This window comes from Oncorhynchus gorbuscha, linkage group LG23 (assembly GCF_021184085.1).
Source record: "Oncorhynchus gorbuscha isolate QuinsamMale2020 ecotype Even-year linkage group LG23, OgorEven_v1.0, whole genome shotgun sequence".
Classification (NCBI taxonomy): domain Eukaryota; kingdom Metazoa; phylum Chordata; class Actinopteri; order Salmoniformes; family Salmonidae; genus Oncorhynchus; species Oncorhynchus gorbuscha.
This window is the reverse complement of record NC_060195.1, coordinates 11,420,195-11,442,694: the sequence shown is the minus strand read 5'-3', so window position 1 is coordinate 11,442,694 and position 22,500 is coordinate 11,420,195. Positions and strand designations below refer to the sequence as shown.

Genomic DNA, 22,500 nt, shown 5'->3' with positions numbered 1-22,500 from the left:
TCATTTAATTATTCCATTCATTATTTTATTAATTCAGGTATGAACAGGGGACAAAGTAGAATATTCTGGGGATGGAAAACTGCAGAAGTCAAATCAAATCTAAAGTTATTTATCACATGCGACCGAATACACCAGGTGTAGAACTTGTAAGTGCGCTGTGAAGATCTCTCTCTCTGCGGAGAGATTCACTGTAGAGTTGAAACACATCGATTTAACGATCACAATGTCCCACATGTTCATCCCAAACCGTACCTTGATTTGGAGAGAACTGGTCGTTCGGTAACCAACACCATGACTAAATGTTATAAGGCAACAGTAAACATGCCCCCCCCCCCCTCCCACGGGCCAATTAACCACACCATCTCACTCTCTCCATTTCTCTCTCTCTCCATTTCTCTCTCTCTCCATTTCTCTCTCTCACTCCCGGCACCGACTGAGATGGCCGCCTCGCTTCGCGTTCCTAGGAAACTATGCAGTTTTTTGTTTTTTTACGTGTTATTTCTTACATTAGTACCCCAGGTCATCTTAGGTTTCATTACATACAGTCGAGAAGAACTACTGAATATAAGATCAGCGTCAACTCACCATCAGTACGACCAAGAATATGTTTTCCGCGACGCGGATCCTGTGTTCTGCCTTACAAACAGGACAACGGAATGGATCGCATGCAGCGACCCAAGGAAACGACTCCGAAAAAGAGGGAAACGCGGCGGTGTTCTGGTCAGACTCCGGAAAAGGGCACATCGCGCACCACTTCCCAGTATTCTTCTTGCCAATGTCCAGTCTCTCGACAACAAGGTTGATGAAATCCGAGCAAGGGTGGCATTCCAGAGGGACATCAGAGACTGCAACGTTCTCTGCTTTACGGAGACATGGCTTACTGGGAAAACGCTATCCAGGGCGGTGCAGCCAACGGGTTTCTCCACGCATCGCGCCGACAGAAACAAACATCTCTCTGGTAAGAAGAGTGGAGGGGGCGTATGCCTCATGACTAACGGGACATGGTGTGATGAAGAAAACATACAGGAACTCAAATCCTTCTGTTCACCTGATTTAGAATTCCTCACAATCAAATGTAGACCGCATTATCTTCCAAGAGAATTCTCTTCGATTATAATCACAGCCGTATATATCCCCCAAGCAGACACATCGATGGCTCTGAACAAACTTTATTTAACTCTTTGCAAACTGGAAAACATTTATCCGGAGGCTGCATTCATTGTAGCTGGGGATTTTAACAAAGCCAATCTGAAAACAAGACTCCCTAAATTTTATCAGCATATCGATTGCGCAACCAGGGGTGGTAAAACCTTGGATCATTGTTACTCTAACTTCCGCAACTCATATAAGGCCCTGCCCCGCCCCCCTTTCGGAAAAGCTGACCACGACTCCATTTTGCTGATCCCTGCCTACAGACAGAAATTAAAACAAGAGGCTCCCACGCTGAGGTCTGTCCAACGCTGGTCAGAACAAGCTGACTCTACACTCCAAGACTGCTTCCATCACGTGGACTGGGACATGTTTCGTATTGCGTCAGATGGGAATATTGACGAATACGCTGATTCGGTGTGCGAGTTCATTAGAACGTGCGTCGAAGATGTCGTTCCCATAGCAACGATAAAAACATTCCCTAACCAGAAACCGTGGATTGATGGCAGCATTCGCGTGAAACTGAAAGCGCGAACCACTGCTTTTAATCAGGGCAAGGTGTCTGGCAACATGACTGAATACAAACAGTGCAGCTATTCCCTCCGTAAGGCTATCAAACAAGCTAAGCGTCAGTACAGAGACAAAGTGGAATCTCAATTCAATGGCTCAGACACAAGAGGCATGTGGCAGGGTCTACAGTCAATCACGGACTACAAGATGAAATCCAGCCCAGTCACGGACCAGGATGTCTTGCTCCCAGGCAGACTAAATAACTTTTTGCCCGCTTTGAGGACAATACAGTGCCACTGACACGGCCTGCAACGGAAACATGCAGTCTCTCCTTCACTGCAGCCGAGGTGAGTAAGACATTTAAACGTGTTAACCCTCGCAAGGCTGCAGGCCCAGACGGCATCCCCAGCCGCGCCCTCCGAGCATGCGCAGACCAGCTGGCCGGTGTGTTTACGGACATATTCAATCAATCCCTATACCAGTCTGCTGTTCCCACATGCTTCAAGAGGGCCACCATTGTTCCTGTTCCCAAGAAAGCTAAGGTAACTGAGCTAAACGACTACCGCCCCGTAGCACTCACTTCCGTCATCATGAAGTGCTTTGAGAGACTAGTCAAGGACCATATCACCTCCACCCTACCTGACACCCTAGACCCACTCCAATTTTCTTACCGCCCAAATAGGTCCACAGACGATGCAATCTCAACCACACTGCACACTGCCCTAACCCACCTGGACAAGAGGAATACCTATGTGAGAATGCTGTTCATCGACTACAGCTCGGCATTCAACACCATAGTACCCTCCAAGCTCGTCATCAAGCTCGAGACCCTGGGTCTCGACCCCGCCCTGTGCAACTGGGTACTGGACTTCCTGACCGGCCGCCCCCAGGTGGTGAGGGTAGGCAACAACATCTCCTCCCGCTGATCCTCAACACGGGGCCCCACAAGGGTGCGTTCTGAGCCCTCTCCTGTACTCCCTGTTCACCCACGACTGCGTGGCCACGCACGCCTCCAACTCAATCATCAAGTTTGCGGACGACACAACAGTGGTAGACTTGATTACCAACAACGACGAGACGGCCTACAGGGAGGAGGTGAGGGCCCTTGGAGTGTGGTGTCAGGAAAATAACCTCACACTCAACGTCAACAAAACTAAGGAGATGATTGTGGACTTCAGGAAACAGCAGAGGGAACACCCCCTATCCACATCGATGGAACAGTAGTGGAGAGGGTAGCTAGTTTTAAGTTCCTCGGCATACACATCACAGACAAACTGAATTGGTCCACTCACACTGACAGCGTCGTGAAGAAGGCGCAGCAGCGCCTATTCAACCTCAGGAGGCTGAAAAATTCGGCTTGTCACCAAAAGCACTCACAAACTTCTACAGATGCACAATCGAGAGCATCCTGGCGGGCTGTATCACCGCCTGGTACGGCAACTGCTCCGCCCTCAACCGTAAGGCTCTCCAGAGGGTAGTGAGGACTGCACAACGCATCACCGGGGGCAAACTACCTGCCCTCCAGGACACCTACACCACCCGTTGTTACAGGAAGGCCATAAAGATCATCAAGGACATCAACCACCCGAACCACTGCCTGTTCACCCCGCTATCATCCAGAAGGCGAGGTCAGTACAGGTGCATCAAAGCTGGGACCGAGAGACTGAAAAACAGCTTCTATCTCAAGGCCATCAGACTGTTAAATAGCCACCACTAACATTGAGTGGCTGCTGCCAACACACTGTCATTGACACTGACCCAACTCCAGCCATTTTAATAATGGGAATTGATGGAAATGATGTAAATATATATATATATATCACTAGCCACTTTAAACAATGCTACCTTATATAATGTTACTTACCCTACATTATTCATCTCATATGCATATGTATATACTGTACTCTACAACATCGACTGCATCCTTATGTAACACATGTATCACTAGCCACTTTAACTATGCCACTTTGTTTACTTTGTCTACACACTCATCTCATATGTATATACTGTACTCGATACCATCTACTGTATGCTGCTCTGTACCATCACTCATTCATATATCCTTATGTACATGTTCCTTATCCCCTTACACTGTGTATAAGACAGTAGTTTTTTTTGGAATTGTTAGTTAGATTACTTGTTGGTTATCACTGCATTGTCGGAACTAGAAGCACAAGCATTTCGCTACACTCGCATTAACATCTGCTAACCATGTGTATGTGACAAATAAAATTTGATTTGATTTGATTTGATTTGAGGAAAGGAGAAGAGAAGGAGAGGAAAGGAGAAGATAGGAGAAGAGAAGGAGAAGATAGGAGAGGAGAAGAGAGGAGAAGAAGGGAGAAGAGAAGAGAAGGAGAGGAAAGAGAATGGGAGAGTGACAGATACTGAGAGGAGAAGAATGGAGAGGAGGGAGAGCCCTCTATCCAAAAGAAGAGATGGATTCATTCTGTTGTGCATACATAACAGTACATCATGAAAGGCTTGGCTGCTGTTCTGTAGTCTGCAGTAGGTACCTTGAGCGGAGTGTTCTTGGCCTCTGGGAATTCCCTTTCATCCAGTCTTTCCCAGCGCTGTAGGAACTGCTGAACGATGGAGTTCTCAGGGCTCACTATCTGGAAGCCTGATATGTTGGCCCCGCCTTGGAAGACCTTGTCCAAGCTCACATTGGAGAAACCCTGACAACAGAAAGAGGGGAGGAGAGGGAAGGAGGGAGAGAGGGATGAGGGGGACAGGGAGAGTGGGATGGAGGGAGACGGGGAGAGAGGGTGGAGGGAGAGAGGAATGGAGGGAGAGAGGAATGGAGGGAGGGAGACAGGGAGAGAGGGATGGAGGGAGAAAGGAGAGAGGGGTGGAGGGAGACAGGGGGAAGACAGAGAGGGAGAATGGGGGTGAAAAGGGATGGAGAGGGAAAGAAAGAAAGAGACAGAGAAAGAGACCAAGAGACAGAGGGTTAGAAACAGGAAGAGAGACCGAGAGAGACAGAGGGATAGAAACAGGAAGAGAGACCGAGAGAGACAGAGGGAGAGAAACAGGAAGAGAGAGAGACCGAGAGAGACGGAGGGAGAGAAACAGGATGAGAGAGACATAGGGAGTGCAACAGGATGAGAGAGACCGAGAGACAGAGGGAGAGAAACAGGAAGAGAGACCGAGAGACAGAGACAGAGAAACAGGAAGAGAGACCAAGAGACAGAGGGAGAGAAACAGGATGAGAGAGACCGAGAGAGACAGAGGGAGAGAAACAGGAAGAGAGACCAAGAGACAGAGGGAGAGAAACAGGATGAGAGAGACCGAGAGACAGAGGGAGAGAAACAGGATGAGAGAGACCGAGAGACAGAGGGAGAGAAACAGGATGAGAGAGACCGAGAGAGACAGAGGGAGAGAAACAGGATGAGAGAGACCGAGAGACAGAGGGAGAGAAACAGGATGAGAGAGACCGAGAGACAGAGGGAGAGAAACAGGATGAGAGAGACCGAGAGACAGAGGGAGAGAAACAGGATGAGAGAGACCGAGAGACAGAGGGAGAGAAACAGGAAGAGAGAGACCGAGAGACAGAGGGAGAGAAACAGGAAGAGAGACCGAGAGAGACAGAGGGAGAGAAACAGGATGAGAGAGACCGAGAGACAGAGGGAGAGAAACAGGAAGAGAGACCGAGAGAGACAGAGGGAGAGAAACAGGAAGAGAGACAGAGGGAGAGAAACAGGATGAGAGACAGAGGGAGAGAAACAGGATGAGAGAGACCAAGAGACAGAGGGAGAGAAACAGGATGAGAGAGACCGAGAGACAGAGGGAGAGAAACAGGATGAGAGAGACCGAGAGACAGAGGGAGAGAAACAGGATGAGAGAGACCGAGAGACAGAGGGAGAGAAACAGGAAGAGAGACCGAGAGAGACAGAGGGAGAGAAACAGGATGAGAGAGACAGAGGGAGAGAAACAGGATGAGAGAGAGACAGAGGGAGAGAAACAGGATGAGAGAGACCGAGAGACAGAGGGAGAGAAACAGGATGAGAGAGACCGAGAGACAGAGGGAGAGAAACAGGATGAGAGAGACCGAGAGAGAGAAACAGGATGAGAGAGACAGAGGGAGAGAAACAGGAAGAGAGACCGAGAGACAGAGGGAGAGAAACAGGATGAGAGAGACCAAGAGACAGAGGGAGAGAAACAGGATGAGAGAGACCGAGAGACAGAGGGAGAGAAACAGGATGAGAGAGACCGAGAGACAGAGGGAGAGAAACAGGATGAGAGAGACCGAGAGACAGAGGGAGAGAAACAGGGAGACCGAGAGAGACAGAGGGAGAGAAACAGGATGAGAGAGACAGAGGGAGAGAAACAGGATGAGAGAGAGACAGAGGGAGAGAAACAGGATGAGAGAGACCGAGAGACAGAGGGAGAGAAACAGGATGAGAGAGACCGAGAGACAGAGGGAGAGAAACAGGTTGAGAGAGACCGAGAGAGAGAAACAGGATGAGAGAGACAGAGGGAGAGAAACAGGAAGAGAGACCGAGAGACAGAGGGAGAGAAACAGGATGAGAGAGACCGAGAGACAGAGGGAGAGAAACAGGAAGAGAGACCGAGAGAGACAGAGGGAGAGAAACAGGATGAGAGAGACCGAGAGACAGAGGGAGAGAAACAGGAAGAGAGACCAAGAGACAGAGGGAGAGAAACAGGATGAGAGAGACCGAGAGAGACAGAGGGAGAGAAACAGGAAGAGAGACCAAGAGACAGAGGGAGAGAAACAGGAGAGAGACAGAGGGAGAGAAACAGGAAGAGAGACCAAGAGACAGAGGGAGAGAAACAGGAAGAGAAACAGAGAGAGAGAAACAGGATGAGAGAGACAGAGGGAGAGAAACAGGATGAGAGAGACAGAGGGAGAGAAACAGGAAGAGAGACCAAGAGACAGAGGGAGAGAAACAGGATGAGAGAGACCGAGAGACCGAGAGAGAGAAACAGGATGAGAGAGACCGAGAGACAGAAGGAGAGAAACAGGATGAGAGAGACCGAGAGAGACAGAGGGAGAGAAACAGGAAGAGAGACCGAGAGACAGAGACAGAGAAACAGAAAGAGAGACCGAGAGACAGAGACAGAGAAACAGGAAGAGAGACCGAGAGACAGAGACAGAGAAACAGGAAGAGAGACCGAGAGACAGAGACAGAGAAACAGGAAGAGAGACCGAGAGACAGAGGGAGAGAAACAGGATGAGAGACCAAGAGACAGAGGGAGAGAAACAGGATGAGAGAGACAGACACAGAGAAACAGAGGGAATTCACGCCCCAAAAGAATAAAACTAAAAAAATGTTCAGTGAATCACCTTGAAAGTGCATTTAGGGATTTGAAAACCTCAAAGTGTCAATGAGGAAGGATGTCATACATATAGCTTCTCAAAGTAACTCAATACATCTAGCTACTCAAAGTAACTCAATACATCTAGCTACTCAAAGTAACTCAATACATCTAGCTACTCAAAGTAACTCAATACATCTAGCTACTCAAAGTAACTCAATACATCTAGCTACTCAAGGTTACTCAATACATCTAGCTACTCAAAGTAACTCAATACATCTAGCTACTCAAAGTAACTCAATACATCTAGCTACTCAAAGTAACTCAATACATCTAGCTACTCAAAGTAACTCAATACATCTAGCTACTCAAAGTAACTCAATACATCTAGCTACTCAAAGTAACTCAATACATCTAGCTACTCAAAGTAACTCAATACATCTAGCTACTCAAAGTAACTCAATACTTCTAGCTACTCAAAGTAACTCAATACATCTAGCTACCCAAGGTAACTCAATACTTCTAGCTACTCAAAGTAACTCAATACATCTAGCTACTCAAAGTAACTCAATTACATCTAGCTACTCAAAGTAACTCAATACATCTAGCTATTCAAAGTAACTCAATACATCTAGCTACTCACGGTAACTCAATATATCTAGCTACTCAAAGTAACTCAATATATCTAGCTACCCAAGGTAACTCAATATATCTAGCTACCCAAAGTAACTCAATACATCTAGCTACCCAAGGTAACTCAATATGTCTAGCTACTCAAAGTAACTCAATACATCTAGCTACTCAAAGTAACTCAATACATCTAGCTACTCAAAGTAACTCAATACATCTAGCTAGTTCAAAGTAACTCAATACATCTAGCTACTCAAAGTAACTCAATACATCTAGCTACTCAAAGTAACTCAATACATCTAGCTACTCAAAGTAACTCAATACATCTAGCTACTCTAAAGTAACTCAATACATCTAGCTACTCAAAGTAACTCAATACATCTAGCTACTCAAAGCTACATCTAGCTACTCAAAGTAACTCAATACATCTAGCTACTCAAAGTAACTCAATACATCTAGCTACTCAAAGTAACTCAATACATCTAGCTACTCAAAGTAACTCAATACATCTAGCTACTCAAAGTAACTCAATACATCTAGCTACTCAAAGTAACTCAATACATCTAGCTACTCAAAGTAACTCAATACATCTAGCTACTCAAAGTAACTCAATACATCTAGCTACTCAAAGTAACTACATCAATACATCTACATCTAGCTACTCAAAGTAACTCAATACATCTAGCTAACTCAAAGTAACTCAATACATCTAGCTACTCAAAGTAACTCAATACATCTAGCTACTCAACGTAACTCAATACATCTAGCTACTCAACGTAGCTCAATACATCTAGCTACCCAAAGTAACTCAATATGTCTAGCTCCTCATAGTAACTCAGTGAGGAGTATTAGACCCCACAAGGTAGTGGATAGTCACAGAATGGAAAACTATTTTATCTTCAGCCCTAAGATACGGTACAAGAACATGGGTCAGTCTGTCCGCCTAGAAAACCTAACATATTGTAATATATTCTGACAAGCCTGCAGCTCCAACTTCCGTCAGAATACACACTGCCACATGGAAAAGTGTCAGCTTTCTTTCCATGGTCAAACTGTTCGTTTCAGAATGCAGCGTCGTGTTATGGAGAGCAAGGACATGTGTCCGTGAATTTTGCATAATGGGGAATTCTAAAGTCAGGTAGGTACACAGTGGAGGGGAGAGAGAGACCAGCAGGAGAGGAGAAGAGAGGAGACAAGAGGGATGGCCCCTTGTGCTCATCTTAAACCAGTCTTGATAATATAGGAGTCAACCTGACACTTCCATTTCCCACTTGAACCCTCTGACTACAACAGATCAGACACTATATCCAAAAGGTAGAATAGTAAAGTAATGACATCATCACGGTTCACAAACCCTGTTCTCCAGATGGAGGCAAGGAGAGAGGATGCAAGGAATCAAGGAATCAATCAAGGAGATATTGAGAAAGGTTGACCTACTGTTTCTTAGAAGTATGAACTAAGAGTTAATTCCAAATCGCATCTTTCTCTCTACATCGTACCCTACACAGGAGCCCAGTAGAACACTGCATGGGGAATAGCATGCAATTTGAGATGCTGCCGTGTATCTAGTGTTGACTCACCAGGTTAGACAGGATGTAGTGGTATCCACGGGCGTTCTTCCCCAGAGAGACCACCTGTAGGAGAGATCAACACAAAGGTGAGCCAACCAGTGTTGACTGAGCTGTGTCATGGGGCGTAATGGGAAATTAATGACATTGGGTTGGTTTAGCGTTTTCCCCACTAATGGTTAAGGTTAGGATTTGGGGGAAGCCGATACTACATTTTTTGCTAGGGGAAACATCACCCCAGAGCGAGTCAAACATGATACAGCTTAGTCAACCAACCAAGGGGCACAATAACAGCTCATACCTTCAGGTACAGTCCGCTCCATAAGATTCTAATAACACATGGTTAACTATTAATAAAGACTAATTACACCAGCTGATAATGAGAGAACCCTTCTTATAGACAGGTCTGGTGTTATAGACAGGTCTGGTCTTATAGACAGGTCTGGTCTTATAGACAGGTCTGGTGTTATAGACAGGTCTGGTCTTATAGACAGATCTGGTCTTATAGACAGGTCTGGTGTTATAGACAGGTCTGGTCTTATAGACAGATCTGGTCTTATAGACAGGTCTGGTGTTATAGACAGGTCTGGTGTTATAGACAGATCTCGTCTTATAGACAGGTCTGGTCTTATAGACAGGTCTGGTGTTACAGACAGGGCTGGTGTGTTATAGACAGGTCTGGTCTTATAGACAGGTCTGGTCTTATAGACAGGTCTGGTCTTATAGACAGGTCTGGTGTTATAGACAGGTCTGGTGTGTTATAGACAGGTCTGGTCTTATAGACAGGTCTGGTGTTATAGACAGGTCTGGTGTGTTATAGACAGGTCTGGTCTTATAGACAGGTCTGGTCTTATAGACAGGTCTGGTCTTATAGACAGGTCTGGTGTGTTATAGACAGGTCTGGTCTTATAGACAGGTCTGGTCTTATAGACAGGTCTGGTCTTATAGACAGGTCTGGTCTTATAGACAGGTCTGGTCTTATAGACAGGTCTGGTCTTATAGACAGGTCTGGTCTTATAGACAGGTCTGGTCTTATAGACAGGTCTGGTGTTATAGACAGGTCTGGTCTTATAGACAGGTCTGGTCTTATAGACAGGTCTGGTGTGTTATAGACAGGTCTGGTCTTATAGACAGGTCTGGTCTTATAGACAGGTCTGGTCTTATAGACAGATCTGGTGTTATAGACAGGTCTGGTGTGTTATAGACAGTTCTGGTCTTATAGACAGGTCTGGTCTTATAGACAGGTCTGGTGTTATAGACAGGTCTGGTCTTATAGACAGGTCTGGTGTTATAGACAGGTCTGGTCTTATAGACAGGTCTGGTCTTATAGACAGGTCTAGTCTTATAGACAGGTCTGGTGTGTTATAGACAGGTCTGGTCTTATAGACAGGTCTGGTCTTATAGACAGGTCTGGTGTTATAGACAGGTCTGGTCTTATAGACAGGTCTGGTCTTATAGACAGGTCTGGTCTTTTTGACAGGTCTGGTGTTATAGACAGGTCTGGTGTTATAGACAGGTCATCCTGACAGGTCTGGTGTTATAGACAGGTCTGGTCATCTAGACAGGTCTGCTCTTCTAGACAGATCATCTAGACTGGTCTGGTGTTATAGACAGGTATTGTGTTATAGACAGGTCTGGTCTTATAGACAGGTCTGGTCTTATAGACAGGTCTGGTGTTATTGACAGATCTTCTAGACAGGTCTGATCATCTAGACAGGTCTGGTCATCTAGACAGGTCTGGTGTTATAGACAGGTCTGGTGTTATAGACAGGTCTGGTCTTCTAGACAGATCATCTAGACTGGTCTGGTGTTATAGACAGGTATTGTGTTATAGACAGGTCTGGTCTTATAGACAGGTCTGGTCTTATAGACAGGTCTGGTGTTATTGACAGATCTTCTAGACAGGTCTGATCATCTAGACAGGTCTGGTCATCTAGACAGGTCTGGTGTTATAGACAGGTCTGGTGTTATAGACAGGTCTGGTGTTATAGACAGATCTTCTAGACAGGTCTGGGCATCTAGACAGGTCTGGTCATCTAGAAAGGTCTGGTCATCTAGACAGGTCTGGTCTTCTAGACAGGTCGTATAGACAGATCTGGTCATCTAGACAATTATGGTTATCTAGAAAGGTCTGGTTATCTAGACAGGTCTGGTCTTCTAGACAGGTCGTATAGACAGGTCTTAGTATAGACAGGTTTTATTATAGACAGGTCTTAGTATAGACAGGTCTGGTCTTCTAGACAGGTCTGGTTATCTAGACAGGTCGTATAGACAGGTCTTAGTATAGACATGTTTTATTGTAGACAGGTCTTAGTATAGACATGTTTTATTGTAGACAGGTCTTAGTATAGACATGTTTTATTGTAGACAGGTCTTAGTATAGACATGTTTTATTGTAGACAGGTCTTAGTATAGACATGACATTTTATTGTAGACAGGTCTTAGTATAGACATGTTTTATTGTAGACAGGTCTTAGTATAGACATGTTTTATTGTAGACAGGTCTTAGTATAGACATGTTTTATTGTAGACAGGTCTTAGTATAGACATGTTTTATTGTAGACAGGTCTTAGTATAGACATGTTTTATTGTAGACAGGTCTTAGTATAGACATGTTTTATTGTAGACAGGTCTTAGTATAGACATGTTTTATTGTAGACAGGTCTTAGTATAGACATGTTTTATTGTAGACAGGTCTTAGTATAGACATGTTTTATTGTAGACAGGTCTTAGTATAGACATGTTTTATTGTAGACAGGTCTTAGTATAGACATGTTTTATTGTAGACAGGTCTTAGTATAGACATGTTTTATTGTAGACAGGTCTTAGTATAGACATGTTTTATTGTAGACAGGTCTTAGTATAGACATGTTTTATTGTAGACAGGTCTTAGTATAGACATGTTTTATTGTAGACAGGTCTTAGTATAGACATGTTTTATTGTAGACAGGTCTTAGTATAGACATGTTTTATTGTAGACAGGTCTTAGTATAGACATGTTTTATTGTAGACAGGTCTTAGTATAGACATGTTTTATTGTAGACAGGTCTTAGTATAGACATGTCTTAGTATAGACATGTTTTATTGTAGACAGGTCTTAGTATAGACATGTTTTATTGTAGACAGGTCTTAGTATAGACATGTTTTATTGTAGACAGGTCTTAGTATAGACATGTTTTATTGTAGACAGGTTTTATTGTGTAGACAGGTCTTAGTATAGACATGTTTTATTGTAGACAGGTCTTAGTATAGACATGTTTTATTGTAGACAGGTCTTAGTATAGACATGTTTTATTGTAGACAGGTCTTAGTATAGACATGTTTTATTGTAGACAGGTCTTAGTATAGACATGTTTTATTGTAGACAGGTCTTAGTATAGACAGGTTTTATTGTAGACAGGTCTTAGTATAGACATGTTTTATTTAGACAGGTCTTAGTATAGACATGTTTTATTGTAGACAGGTCTTAGTATAGACATGTTTTATTGTAGACAGGTCTTAGTATAGACATGTTTTATTGTAGACAGGTCTTAGTATAGACATGTTTTATTGTAGACAGGTCTTAGTATAGACATGTTTTATTGTAGACAGGTCTTAGTATAGACATGTTTTATTGTAGACAGGTCTTAGTATAGACATGTTTTTTTATTAGTATAGACATGTTTTATTGTAGACAGGTCTTAGTATAGACATGTTTTATTGTAGACAGGTCTTAGTATAGACATGTTTTATTGTAGACAGGTCTTAGTATAGACATGTTTTATTGTAGACAGGTCTTAGTATAGACATGTTTTATTGTAGACAGGTCTTTAGACATGTTTTATTGTAGACAGGTCTTAGTATAGACATGTTTTATTGTAGACAGGTCTTAGTATAGACATGTTTTATTGTAGACAGGTCTTAGTATAGACATGTTTTATTGTAGACAGGTCTTAGTATAGACATGTTTTATTGTAGACAGGTCTTAGTATAGACATGTTTTATTGTAGACAGGTCTTAGTATAGACATGTTTTATTGTAGACAGGTCTTAGTATAGACATGTTTTATTGTAGACAGGTCTTAGTATAGACATGTTTTATTGTAGACAGGTCTTAGTATAGACATGTTTTATTGTAGACAGGTCTTAGTATAGACATGTTTTATTGTAGGTCTTAGTATAGACATGTTTTATTGTAGACAGGTCTTAGTATAGACAGGTTTTATTGTAGACAGGTCTTAGTATAGACATGTTTTATTGTAGACAGGTCTTAGTATAGACATGTTTTATTGTAGACAGGTCTTAGTATAGACAGGTTTTATTGTAGACAGGTCTTAGTATAGACAGGTCTGGTCTTCTAGACAGGTCGTATAGACAGGTCTTAGTATAGACATGTTTTATTGTAGACAGGTCTTAGTATAGACATGTTTTATTGTAGACAGGTCTTAGTATAGACATGTTTTATTGTAGACAGGTCTTAGTATAGACATGTTTTATTGTAGACAGGTCTTAGTATAGACATGTTTTATTGTATGACATGACTAGTATAGACATGTTTTATTGTAGACAGGTCTTAGTATAGACATGGTTTTATTATTAGATTAGGTATTAGTATAGACATGTTTTATTGTAGACAGGTCTTAGTATAGACATGTTTTATTGTAGACAGGTCTTAGTATAGACATGTTTTATTGTAGACAGGTCTTAGTATAGACATGTTTTATTGTAGACAGGTCTTAGTTAGACATGTTTTATTGTAGACAGGTCTTAGTATAGACATGTTTTATTGTAGACAGTCTTAGTCATGTTTTATTTAGTATAGACATGTTTTATTGTAGACAGGTCTTAGTATAGACATGTTTTATTGTAGACAGGTCTTAGTATAGACATGTTTTATTGTAGACAGGTCTTAGTATAGACATGTTTTATTGTAGACAGGTCTTAGTATAGACATGTTTTATTGTAGACAGGTCTTAGTATAGACATGTTTTATTGTAGACAGGTCTTAGTATAGACATGTTTTATTGTAGACAGGTCTTAGTATAGACATGTTTTAGACATGTTTTATTGTAGACAGGTCTTAGTATAGACATGTTTTATTGTAGACAGGTCTTAGTATAGACATGTTTTATTGTAGACAGGTCTTAGTATAGACATGTTTTATTGTAGACAGGTCTTAGTATAGACATGTTTTATTGTAGACAGGTCTTAGTATAGACATGTTTTATTGTAGACAGGTCTTAGTATAGACATGTTTTATTGTAGACAGGTCTTAGTATAGACATGTTTTATTGTAGACAGGTCTTAGTATAGACATGTTTTATTGTAGACAGGTCTTAGTATAGACATGTTTTATTGTAGACAGGTCTTAGTATAGACATGTTTTATTGTAGACAGGTCTTAGTATAGACATGTTTTATAGACAGGTCTTAGTATAGACATGTTTTATTGTAGACAGGTCTATAGGTCTGGTCTTCTATAGACATGTTTTATTGTAGACAGGTCTTAGTATAGACATGTTTTATTGTAGACAGGTCTTAGTATAGACATGTTTTATTGTAGACAGGTCTTAGTATAGACATGTTTTATTGTAGACAGGTCTTAGTATAGACATGTTTTATTGTAGACAGGTCTTAGTATAGACATGTTTTATTGTAGACAGGTCTTAGTATAGACATGTTTTATTGTAGACAGGTCTTAGTATAGACATGTTTTATTGTAGACAGGTCTTAGTATAGACATGTTTTATTGTAGACAGGTCTTAGTATAGACATGTTTTATTGTAGACAGGTCTTAGTATAGACATGTTTTATTGTAGACAGGTCTTAGTATAGACATGTTTTATTGTAGACAGGTCTTAGTATAGACATGTTTTATTGTAGACAGGTCTTAGTATAGACATGTTTTATTGTAGACAGGTCTTAGTATAGACATGTTTTATTGTAGACAGGTCTTAGTATAGACATGTTTTATTGTTTAGACATGTTTTATTGTAGACAGGTCTTAGTATAGACATGTTTTGGACAGGTTGTAGACAGGTCTTAGTCTTAGTATAGACAGGTATAGACATGTTTTATTGTAGACAGGTCTTAGTATAGACATGTTTTATTGTAGACAGGTCTTAGTATAGACATGTTTTATTGTAGACAGGTCTTAGTATAGACATGTTTTATTGTAGACAGGTCTTAGTATAGACATGTTTTATTGTAGACAGGTCTTAGTATAGACATGTTTTATTGTAGACAGGTCTTAGTATAGACATGTTTTATTGTAGACAGGTCTTAGTATAGACATGTTTTATTGTAGACAGGTCTTAGTATAGACATGTTTTATTGTAGACAGGTCTTAGTATAGACATCTTGCAGCTTCTGGTCACTCTAGAGCAGTAAGTGTTATAATTCACATGTTTTGGTGATATCGTATTCAGATATCAAAGGTCACTTAAGTACAGCAGTTCTGCCTCTCATCTTCTACTTTGAAAATATCACACCTTCAAATCAGAACAGCATGTTCCCTGCCCACACAGCAAGGTTCAAAATAGACTAGAATATTCAGAAGCCTACAATTTACATTCAGCAACGTCTGTGGTTAAATGTTCAAAGCAACAAATGTACATTTTATTCTAGTTTATGCCAGAACTTGTACAGTGGCACCTGTCTGAAATAGAACCCTATTCCCTACATAGTGCACTATAAAGGAAATATGTCATTTGGGATACCTCTTGATTAATTAAACCGTTTTGGGTTGGTTATGATAATCTCCAAATCACCAGCCATACATATTCGAATGGATGAGTGAACAAAACATGGTTATGAGGTCTGATATACTGAAGGCAGCCAGGCAGTTGAAGTCTGGATGTTTCAATGACAAGATTGACAACAACGTCTCAGTTTTCATCTGTGTTCTGCAAACAAACCAGCGAGCGTTCCATAGCGGAATCACAGGACAACATGAGTTCTACAGCGGAATCACAGGACAACATGAGTTCTACAGCGGAATCACACGACAACATGAGTTCTACAGCGGAATCACACGACAACATGAGTTCTACAGCGGAATCACAGGACAACATGAGTTCTACAGCGGAATCACACGACAACATGAGTTCTACTACGGAATCACACGACAACATGAGTTCTACAGCGGAATCACAGGACAACATGAGTTCTACAGCGGAATCACACGACAACATGAGTTCTACAGCGGAATCACAGGACAACATGAGTTCTACAGCGGAATCACACGACAACGTGAGTTCTACAGCGGAATCACATGACAACGTGAGTTCTACAGCAGAATCACACGACAACGTGAGTTCTACAGCGGAATCACATGACAACGTGAGTTCTACAGCGGAATCACACGACAATGTGAGTTCTACAGCGGAATCACACGACAACCTGAGTTCTACAGCGGAATCACACGACAACATGAGTTCTACAGCGGAATCACACGACAACCTGAGTTCTACAGCGGAATCACACAACAAAATGAGTTCTACAGCGGAATCACACAACAACATGAGTACTACAGCAGAATCACACGACAACATGAGGTCTACAGCGGAATCACACGACAACATGAGTTCTACAGCGGAATCACACGACAACATGAGTTCTACAGCGGAATCACACGACAACATGAGTTCTACAGCAGAACAAACAGTCAAACGCAGCAACTGTCATGCCCTGGTCGAAGTATTTTGTGTTTATCTTCATTTATTTGGTCAGGCCAGGGTGTGAGATGGGTTTTTGTATGTGGTGTGTATGTAGTGGGATTGTAGCTTAGTGGGGTGTTCTAAGTAAGTCTATGGCTGTCTGAAGTGGTTCTCAATCAGAGGCAGGTGTTTATCGTTGTCTCTGATTGGGAACCATATTTAGGCAGCCATATTCTTTTGTTGTGTTGTGGGTGATTGTCCTTAGTGTCCTGTGATGTCCTTGTTCTGTGTTTGTTTACACAAAGTATAGGCTGTTTCGGTTTTCGTTACGTTTATTGTTTTTGTAGTGTGTGTTTATTCGTGTTTACGTTGTTTATTAAACATGGATCGCAATCTACACGCTGCGTTTTGGTCCGACTCTCCTTCACCATTAGAAAACCGTTACAGAATCACCCACCACAGGACCAAGCAGCGTGTCAACAGGCAGGAGCCGCAGGAGAAGCAACAAAGGCAGCAACAGCGGCGGAATGAGGAATGGACATGGGACGATATATTGGATGGCAAGGGTTGCTACACATGGGAGGAGATCCTGGCGGGAAGGGATCCCCTTCCATGGGAACAGGTGGAGGCAGCGAGGAGTCTGAAAGGTGCTGCCAGCCTGCGTGGAGCAGCCAGAGCTGTCAGTCTGCAAGGAGCTGCCAGTCTGCAAGGAGCTGCCAGTCTACAAAGGCGCTGCCAGCCTACATGGAGCAGCCAGAGCTGCCATCTTGCATGGAGCAGTCAGAGCTGTCAGTCTGCAAGGAGCTGCCAGTCTGCAAGGAGTTGCCAGTCTGCAAGGTGCTGCCAGCATGCATGGAGCAGTCAGAGCTGCCAGCCTGCATGGAGCAGTCAGAGCTGTCAGTCTGCATGGAGCAGCCAGAGCTGCCAGCCTGCATGGAGCAGCCAGAGCTGTCAGTCTGCATGGAGCAGTCAGAGCTGTTAGTCTGCATGAAGCAGCCAGAGCTGTCAGTCTGCATGAAGCAGCCAGAGCTGCCAGCATGCATGGAGCAGCCAGAGCTGTCAGTCTGCATGAAGCAGCCAGAGCTGTCAGTCTGCATGAAGCAGCCAGAGCTGTCAGTCTGCATGAAGCAGCCAGAGCTGTCAGTCTGCAAGGAGCAGCCAGAGATGTCAGTCTGCAAGGAGCTGCCAGTCTGCAAGGAGCTGCCAGTCTGCAAGGAGCTGCCAGTCTGCAAGGAGCTGCCAGTCTGCAAGGAGCTGCCAGTCTGCATGGAGCCGCCAGAGCTGCTAGTCTGTAAGAAGCCACCAGAGCTGTCAGCCTACATGGAGCAGCCAGAGCCGCCAGTCAGCGTGGAGCAGTCAGAGCTGCCAGTCAGCATGGAGCAGCCAGATCTTCCAGAATCTTCCAGATCTGCCAGTCAGCCAGACTCTTTCAGATCTGCCAGTCAGCCGGAATCTCCCAGAACTGCCAGTCAGCCAGGATCCGCCAGTCGGCCAGGATCCGCCAGTCGGCCAGGATCTGGTAGATCCATCAACCAGCCTGAGCTTCCTCTCACTCCTGAGCTTCCTTTCACTCCTGAGCTTCCTTTCACTCCTGAGCTTCCTTTCACTCCTGAGCTTCCTTTCACTCCTGAGCTTCCCCTCAGTCCCGAGCTTCCCCTCAGTCCCGAGCTGCCTCAGTCCCGAGCTGCCCCTCTGTCCCGTTCTGCTCGTCAGTCCAGTGGGGTTCTGGGTGAGGACTACTAGGCCATGGTCGGTGGCGAGGGTGGACTATCCAAGGACGTGAGGAGGGACTAAGACAGTGGTTGAGTGGAGTCCACGTCCCGTGCCGGAGCCGCCACCATGGACAGACGCCCACCCGGACCCTCCCTATTGTTTTGAGGTGCGTTCGGGAGACCGCACCTTAGGGGAGGGGGGGGGGGGGTCTGTCATGCCCTGGTCGAAGTATTTTGTGTTTATCTTCATTTATTTGGTCAGGCCAGGGTGTGACATGGGTTTTTGTATGTAGTGGGATTGTAGCTTAGTGGGGTGTTCTGGGTAAGTCTATGGCTGTCTGAAGTGGTTCTCAATCAGAGGCAGGTGTTTATCATTGTCTCCGATTGGGAACCATATTTAGGCAGCCATATTCTTTGGTTGTGTTGTGGGTGATTGTCCTTAGTGTCCTGATGTCCTTGTTCTGTGTTAGTTTACACAAAGTATAGGCTGTTTTCGTTATGTTTATTGTTTTTGTAGTGTTTGTGTTTATTCGTGTTTACGTTGTTTATTAAACATGGATCGCAATCTACACAATGCGTTTTGGTCCGACTCTCCTTCACCATTAGAAAACCGTTACAGCAACTAGCTTTCTCTTGCTTTTCGACCTGGTAGCCAGAGACCTTCCACAGCAACTGATTCAAACCAACCTCTTAAATTAGGGTGTTTTTCTGTGCAGAATAAAGTGGCAGAAAATGATTTATGTTTTCAATTTAGAGAAGTCGATTCTCTGGTGACGCATCGTATAGGCAGCCCACTTCCCAGCAGACACAAGAGGAAAGAGGGAACTAAGAGGTACTGCTGATCACCCATTTCCTACAACCCCAAGCCTTCACTCAGCCATTACTGAAGCTGTGTGTTGTTATTAAACCGATTTTCATCCAATTTGAGGAAAAACACTCAACTGTTTATTTACTTTCAGTCCTTCTGATCTCTTGACAGAACGAGCCATGCCTACACCCCTCAGATCACACCCATCTAATACAGCCTCGCTGATGACGTCTGACACACACACATCAAATAAAGCCCTTTTTCCATGTGTGTTGAGGTCTGGAATGGACTGCTTTTCACACAGGAAATGATGTCGCATGACGGAACACCAATACACTGCGCTCGTTGGTTCACTCAGGCCATCAGGCAGCTCAGATGGGTCAGCAGTTCCTGAGAGCTCCAATGTCATTACTATCATCACCTCACACACACCACATCACATAGAGGACATCATCTGGAGGAAGGAGAGAGAGGAAGAGCGAGAGAGATGTGGTGTGGGAAAGTGGGGAGTGGGGGAGAGAGGATGAGAGGGGGAGAGAAAGCAAGAGGGGCGAGAGAGTGGGAGAGAAGGGGAGAAGGGTGGAAGGGGGTCTGTCGCTAGTTCAAGAGAAGAAAAACATCTGAATGAAAAACGCTTTCAGTATTACCAGATATGAAAATATAAAGATACTGTTTATATAAGATAGATCGTTTGTTTTTTACCAGATATAAAGATTTATAGAAGATTGTTTTTTCCAGAAATAAAGTATGTGGAAGTGATGAGAGAGTGATAAATAATATAGTCTTTAAAAACTGACAATCACCAAAATAGTCAGGGAGAACTGAAAATAACAATCACCAAAATAGTCAGGGAGAACTGAAAATTCAAAACACTGAATTTAACAGTATTGATTTTGTTCTTATGTATGTGCAAATGAACACAGCATTAGTCGTAGAAAAATGCATAGATTTGCAGGAAATTTGCTTTAAAACCTGAGCTCATTTTTGCTCCATTAACCCCCTGGAATTGAGGTATTCACAACCAGAAACAGCACAACAGGAGATGAACATATGTTATGATTGTCATTGTTTCTATTACTAATACAGTGGCTTGTGAAAGTATTCACCCCCCTTGGCATTTTTCCTATTTTGTTGCATTTACAACCGGTAATTAAAATTAATTTTGGGGGGTTTGAATCAGTTGTTTTATACAACATTGTAGGAGTATTTTAATGATGTCACAACGTAGAATGTTTTAACATTGTAGTAGGAGTATTTTAATGATGTCACAATGTAGAATGTTTTAACGTTGTAGTAGGAGTATTTTAATGATGTCACAATGTAGAATGTTTTAACATTGTAGTAGGAGTATTTTAATGATGTCACAATGTAGAATGTTTCAACATTGTAGTAGGAGTATTTTAATGATGTCACAATGTAGAATGTTTTAACATTGTAGTAGGAGTATTTTAATGATGTCACAATGTAGAATGTTTCAACATTGTAGTAGGAGTATTTTAATGATGTCACAATGTAGAATGTTTTAACATTGTAGTAGGAGTATTTTAATGATGTCACAATGTAGAATGTTTTAACGTTGTAGTAGGAGTATTTTAATGATGTCACAATGTAGAATGTTTTAACATTGTAGTAGGAGTATATTAATGATGTCACAATGTAGAATGTTTTAACGTTGTAGTAGGAGTATTTTAATGATGTCACAATGTAATATAATAATAATAATATATGCCATTTAGCAGACGCTTTTATCCAAAGCAACTTTTAACATTGTAGTAGGAGTATTTTAATGATGTCACAATGTAGAATGTTTTAACATTGTAGTAGGAGTATTTTAAGGATGTCACAATGTAGAATGTTTTAACATTGTAGTAGGAGTATTTTAAGGATGTCACAATGTAGAATGTTTTAACATTGTAGTAGGAGTATTTTAAGGATGTCACAATGTAGAATGTTTTAACATTGTAGTAGGAGTATTTTAATGATGTCACAATGTAGAATGTTTTAACATTGTAGTAGGAGTATTTTAAGGATGTCACAATGTAGAATGTTTTAACATTGTAGTAGGAGTATTTTAATGATCACTTTGAAGATGCAAAATATTGTTGTTGTTGTGAAACAAACACTACATAACAAAAAAACCTGAGAACCTGAGTGTGCATAACTATTCACCCCCCAAAATCAATACTTTGTAGAGACACCTTTTGCAGCATTTACAACTGCAAGTCTCTTAGGAATGTCTCTATAAGCTTGGCACATCTAGCCACTGGTTTTTCCCATTCTTCAAGGCAAAACTGCTCCAGCTCCTTCAAGCTGAATGGGTTCCGCTGGTGTTCAGCAATCTTTAAGTCATACCACAGATTCTCAATTGGATTGAGGTCTGGGCTTTGTCTTGGCCATTCCAATATATTCAAACATTTCCCCTTAAACCACTCAAGTGTTGCTTTAGCAGTATGCTTAGGGTCATTGTCCTGCTGGAAGGTGAACCTCCGTCCCAGTCTCAAATCTCTGGAAGACTGAAACAGGTTTCCCTCAAGAATTTCCCTGTATTTAACACCATCCATCATTCCTTCAATTCTGACCAGTTTCCCAGCTGCTGAAAATATCCCCACAGCATGATGCTGCCACCACCATGCTTCACTGTGGGGATGGTATTCTCGGGGTGATGAGAGGTGTTGGGTTTGTGCGAGACATAAAATTTTCCAAAAAGTTCAATTTTAGTCTCATCTGACCAGACCACATGCTATTTGGCAAACACCAAACGCGTTTGCTTATTTTTTCTTTAAGCAATGGCTGACCACTCTTCTGTAAAGTACAGCTCTGTGGAGTATATGGCCCAAAGTGGTCCTATGGACAGATACTCCAATCTCTGCTCCATCTCTGATAACCCCTTCAGGGTTATCTATGGTATCTTTGCTGCCTCTCAGATTAATGTCCTCCTTGCCTGGTCCGTGAGTTTTGTTGGGCGGCCCTCTCTTGGCAGGTTTGGTGTGGTGCTGTATTTTTGCAGTTTTTTAATAATGGATATAATGGTGTTCAAAAATTCAAATTGTTTGTATAACCCAACCCTGATCTGTACTTCTCCACAACATTGTCCCTGGTCTGTTTGGAGAGCTCCTTGGTCTTCACGATGCTGCTTGCTTAGTGGTGCCCCTTGCTTAGTGGTGTTGCAGACTCTGAGGACTTTCAGAACAGGTGTAAATAAAGTAGT

The 22,500-nt window shown here is 42.7% G+C and overlaps 1 protein-coding gene across 3 annotated transcripts in view; it reads right to left on the bottom strand.

Moving 5' to 3' along the window:
• Positions 1-22,500, bottom strand: part of LOC124010928 (glutamate receptor 3-like) — a 260,547-nt gene that overhangs the window by 83,425 nt on the left and 154,622 nt on the right. For all 3 annotated transcript variants that reach the window (XR_006834516.1, XM_046323751.1, XM_046323750.1), the window contains exons 5-6: positions 9,150-9,203; positions 4,176-4,337 (exon numbers count right to left, since the gene is read on the bottom strand). Coding sequence is in view for 2 of the 3 variants with exons in the window: in XM_046323751.1 (XP_046179707.1) it covers positions 4,176-4,337; positions 9,150-9,203 (216 nt within the window). In the remaining variant the exon portion in view is untranslated. The remainder of the gene's footprint in view (positions 1-4,175; positions 4,338-9,149; positions 9,204-22,500) is intronic.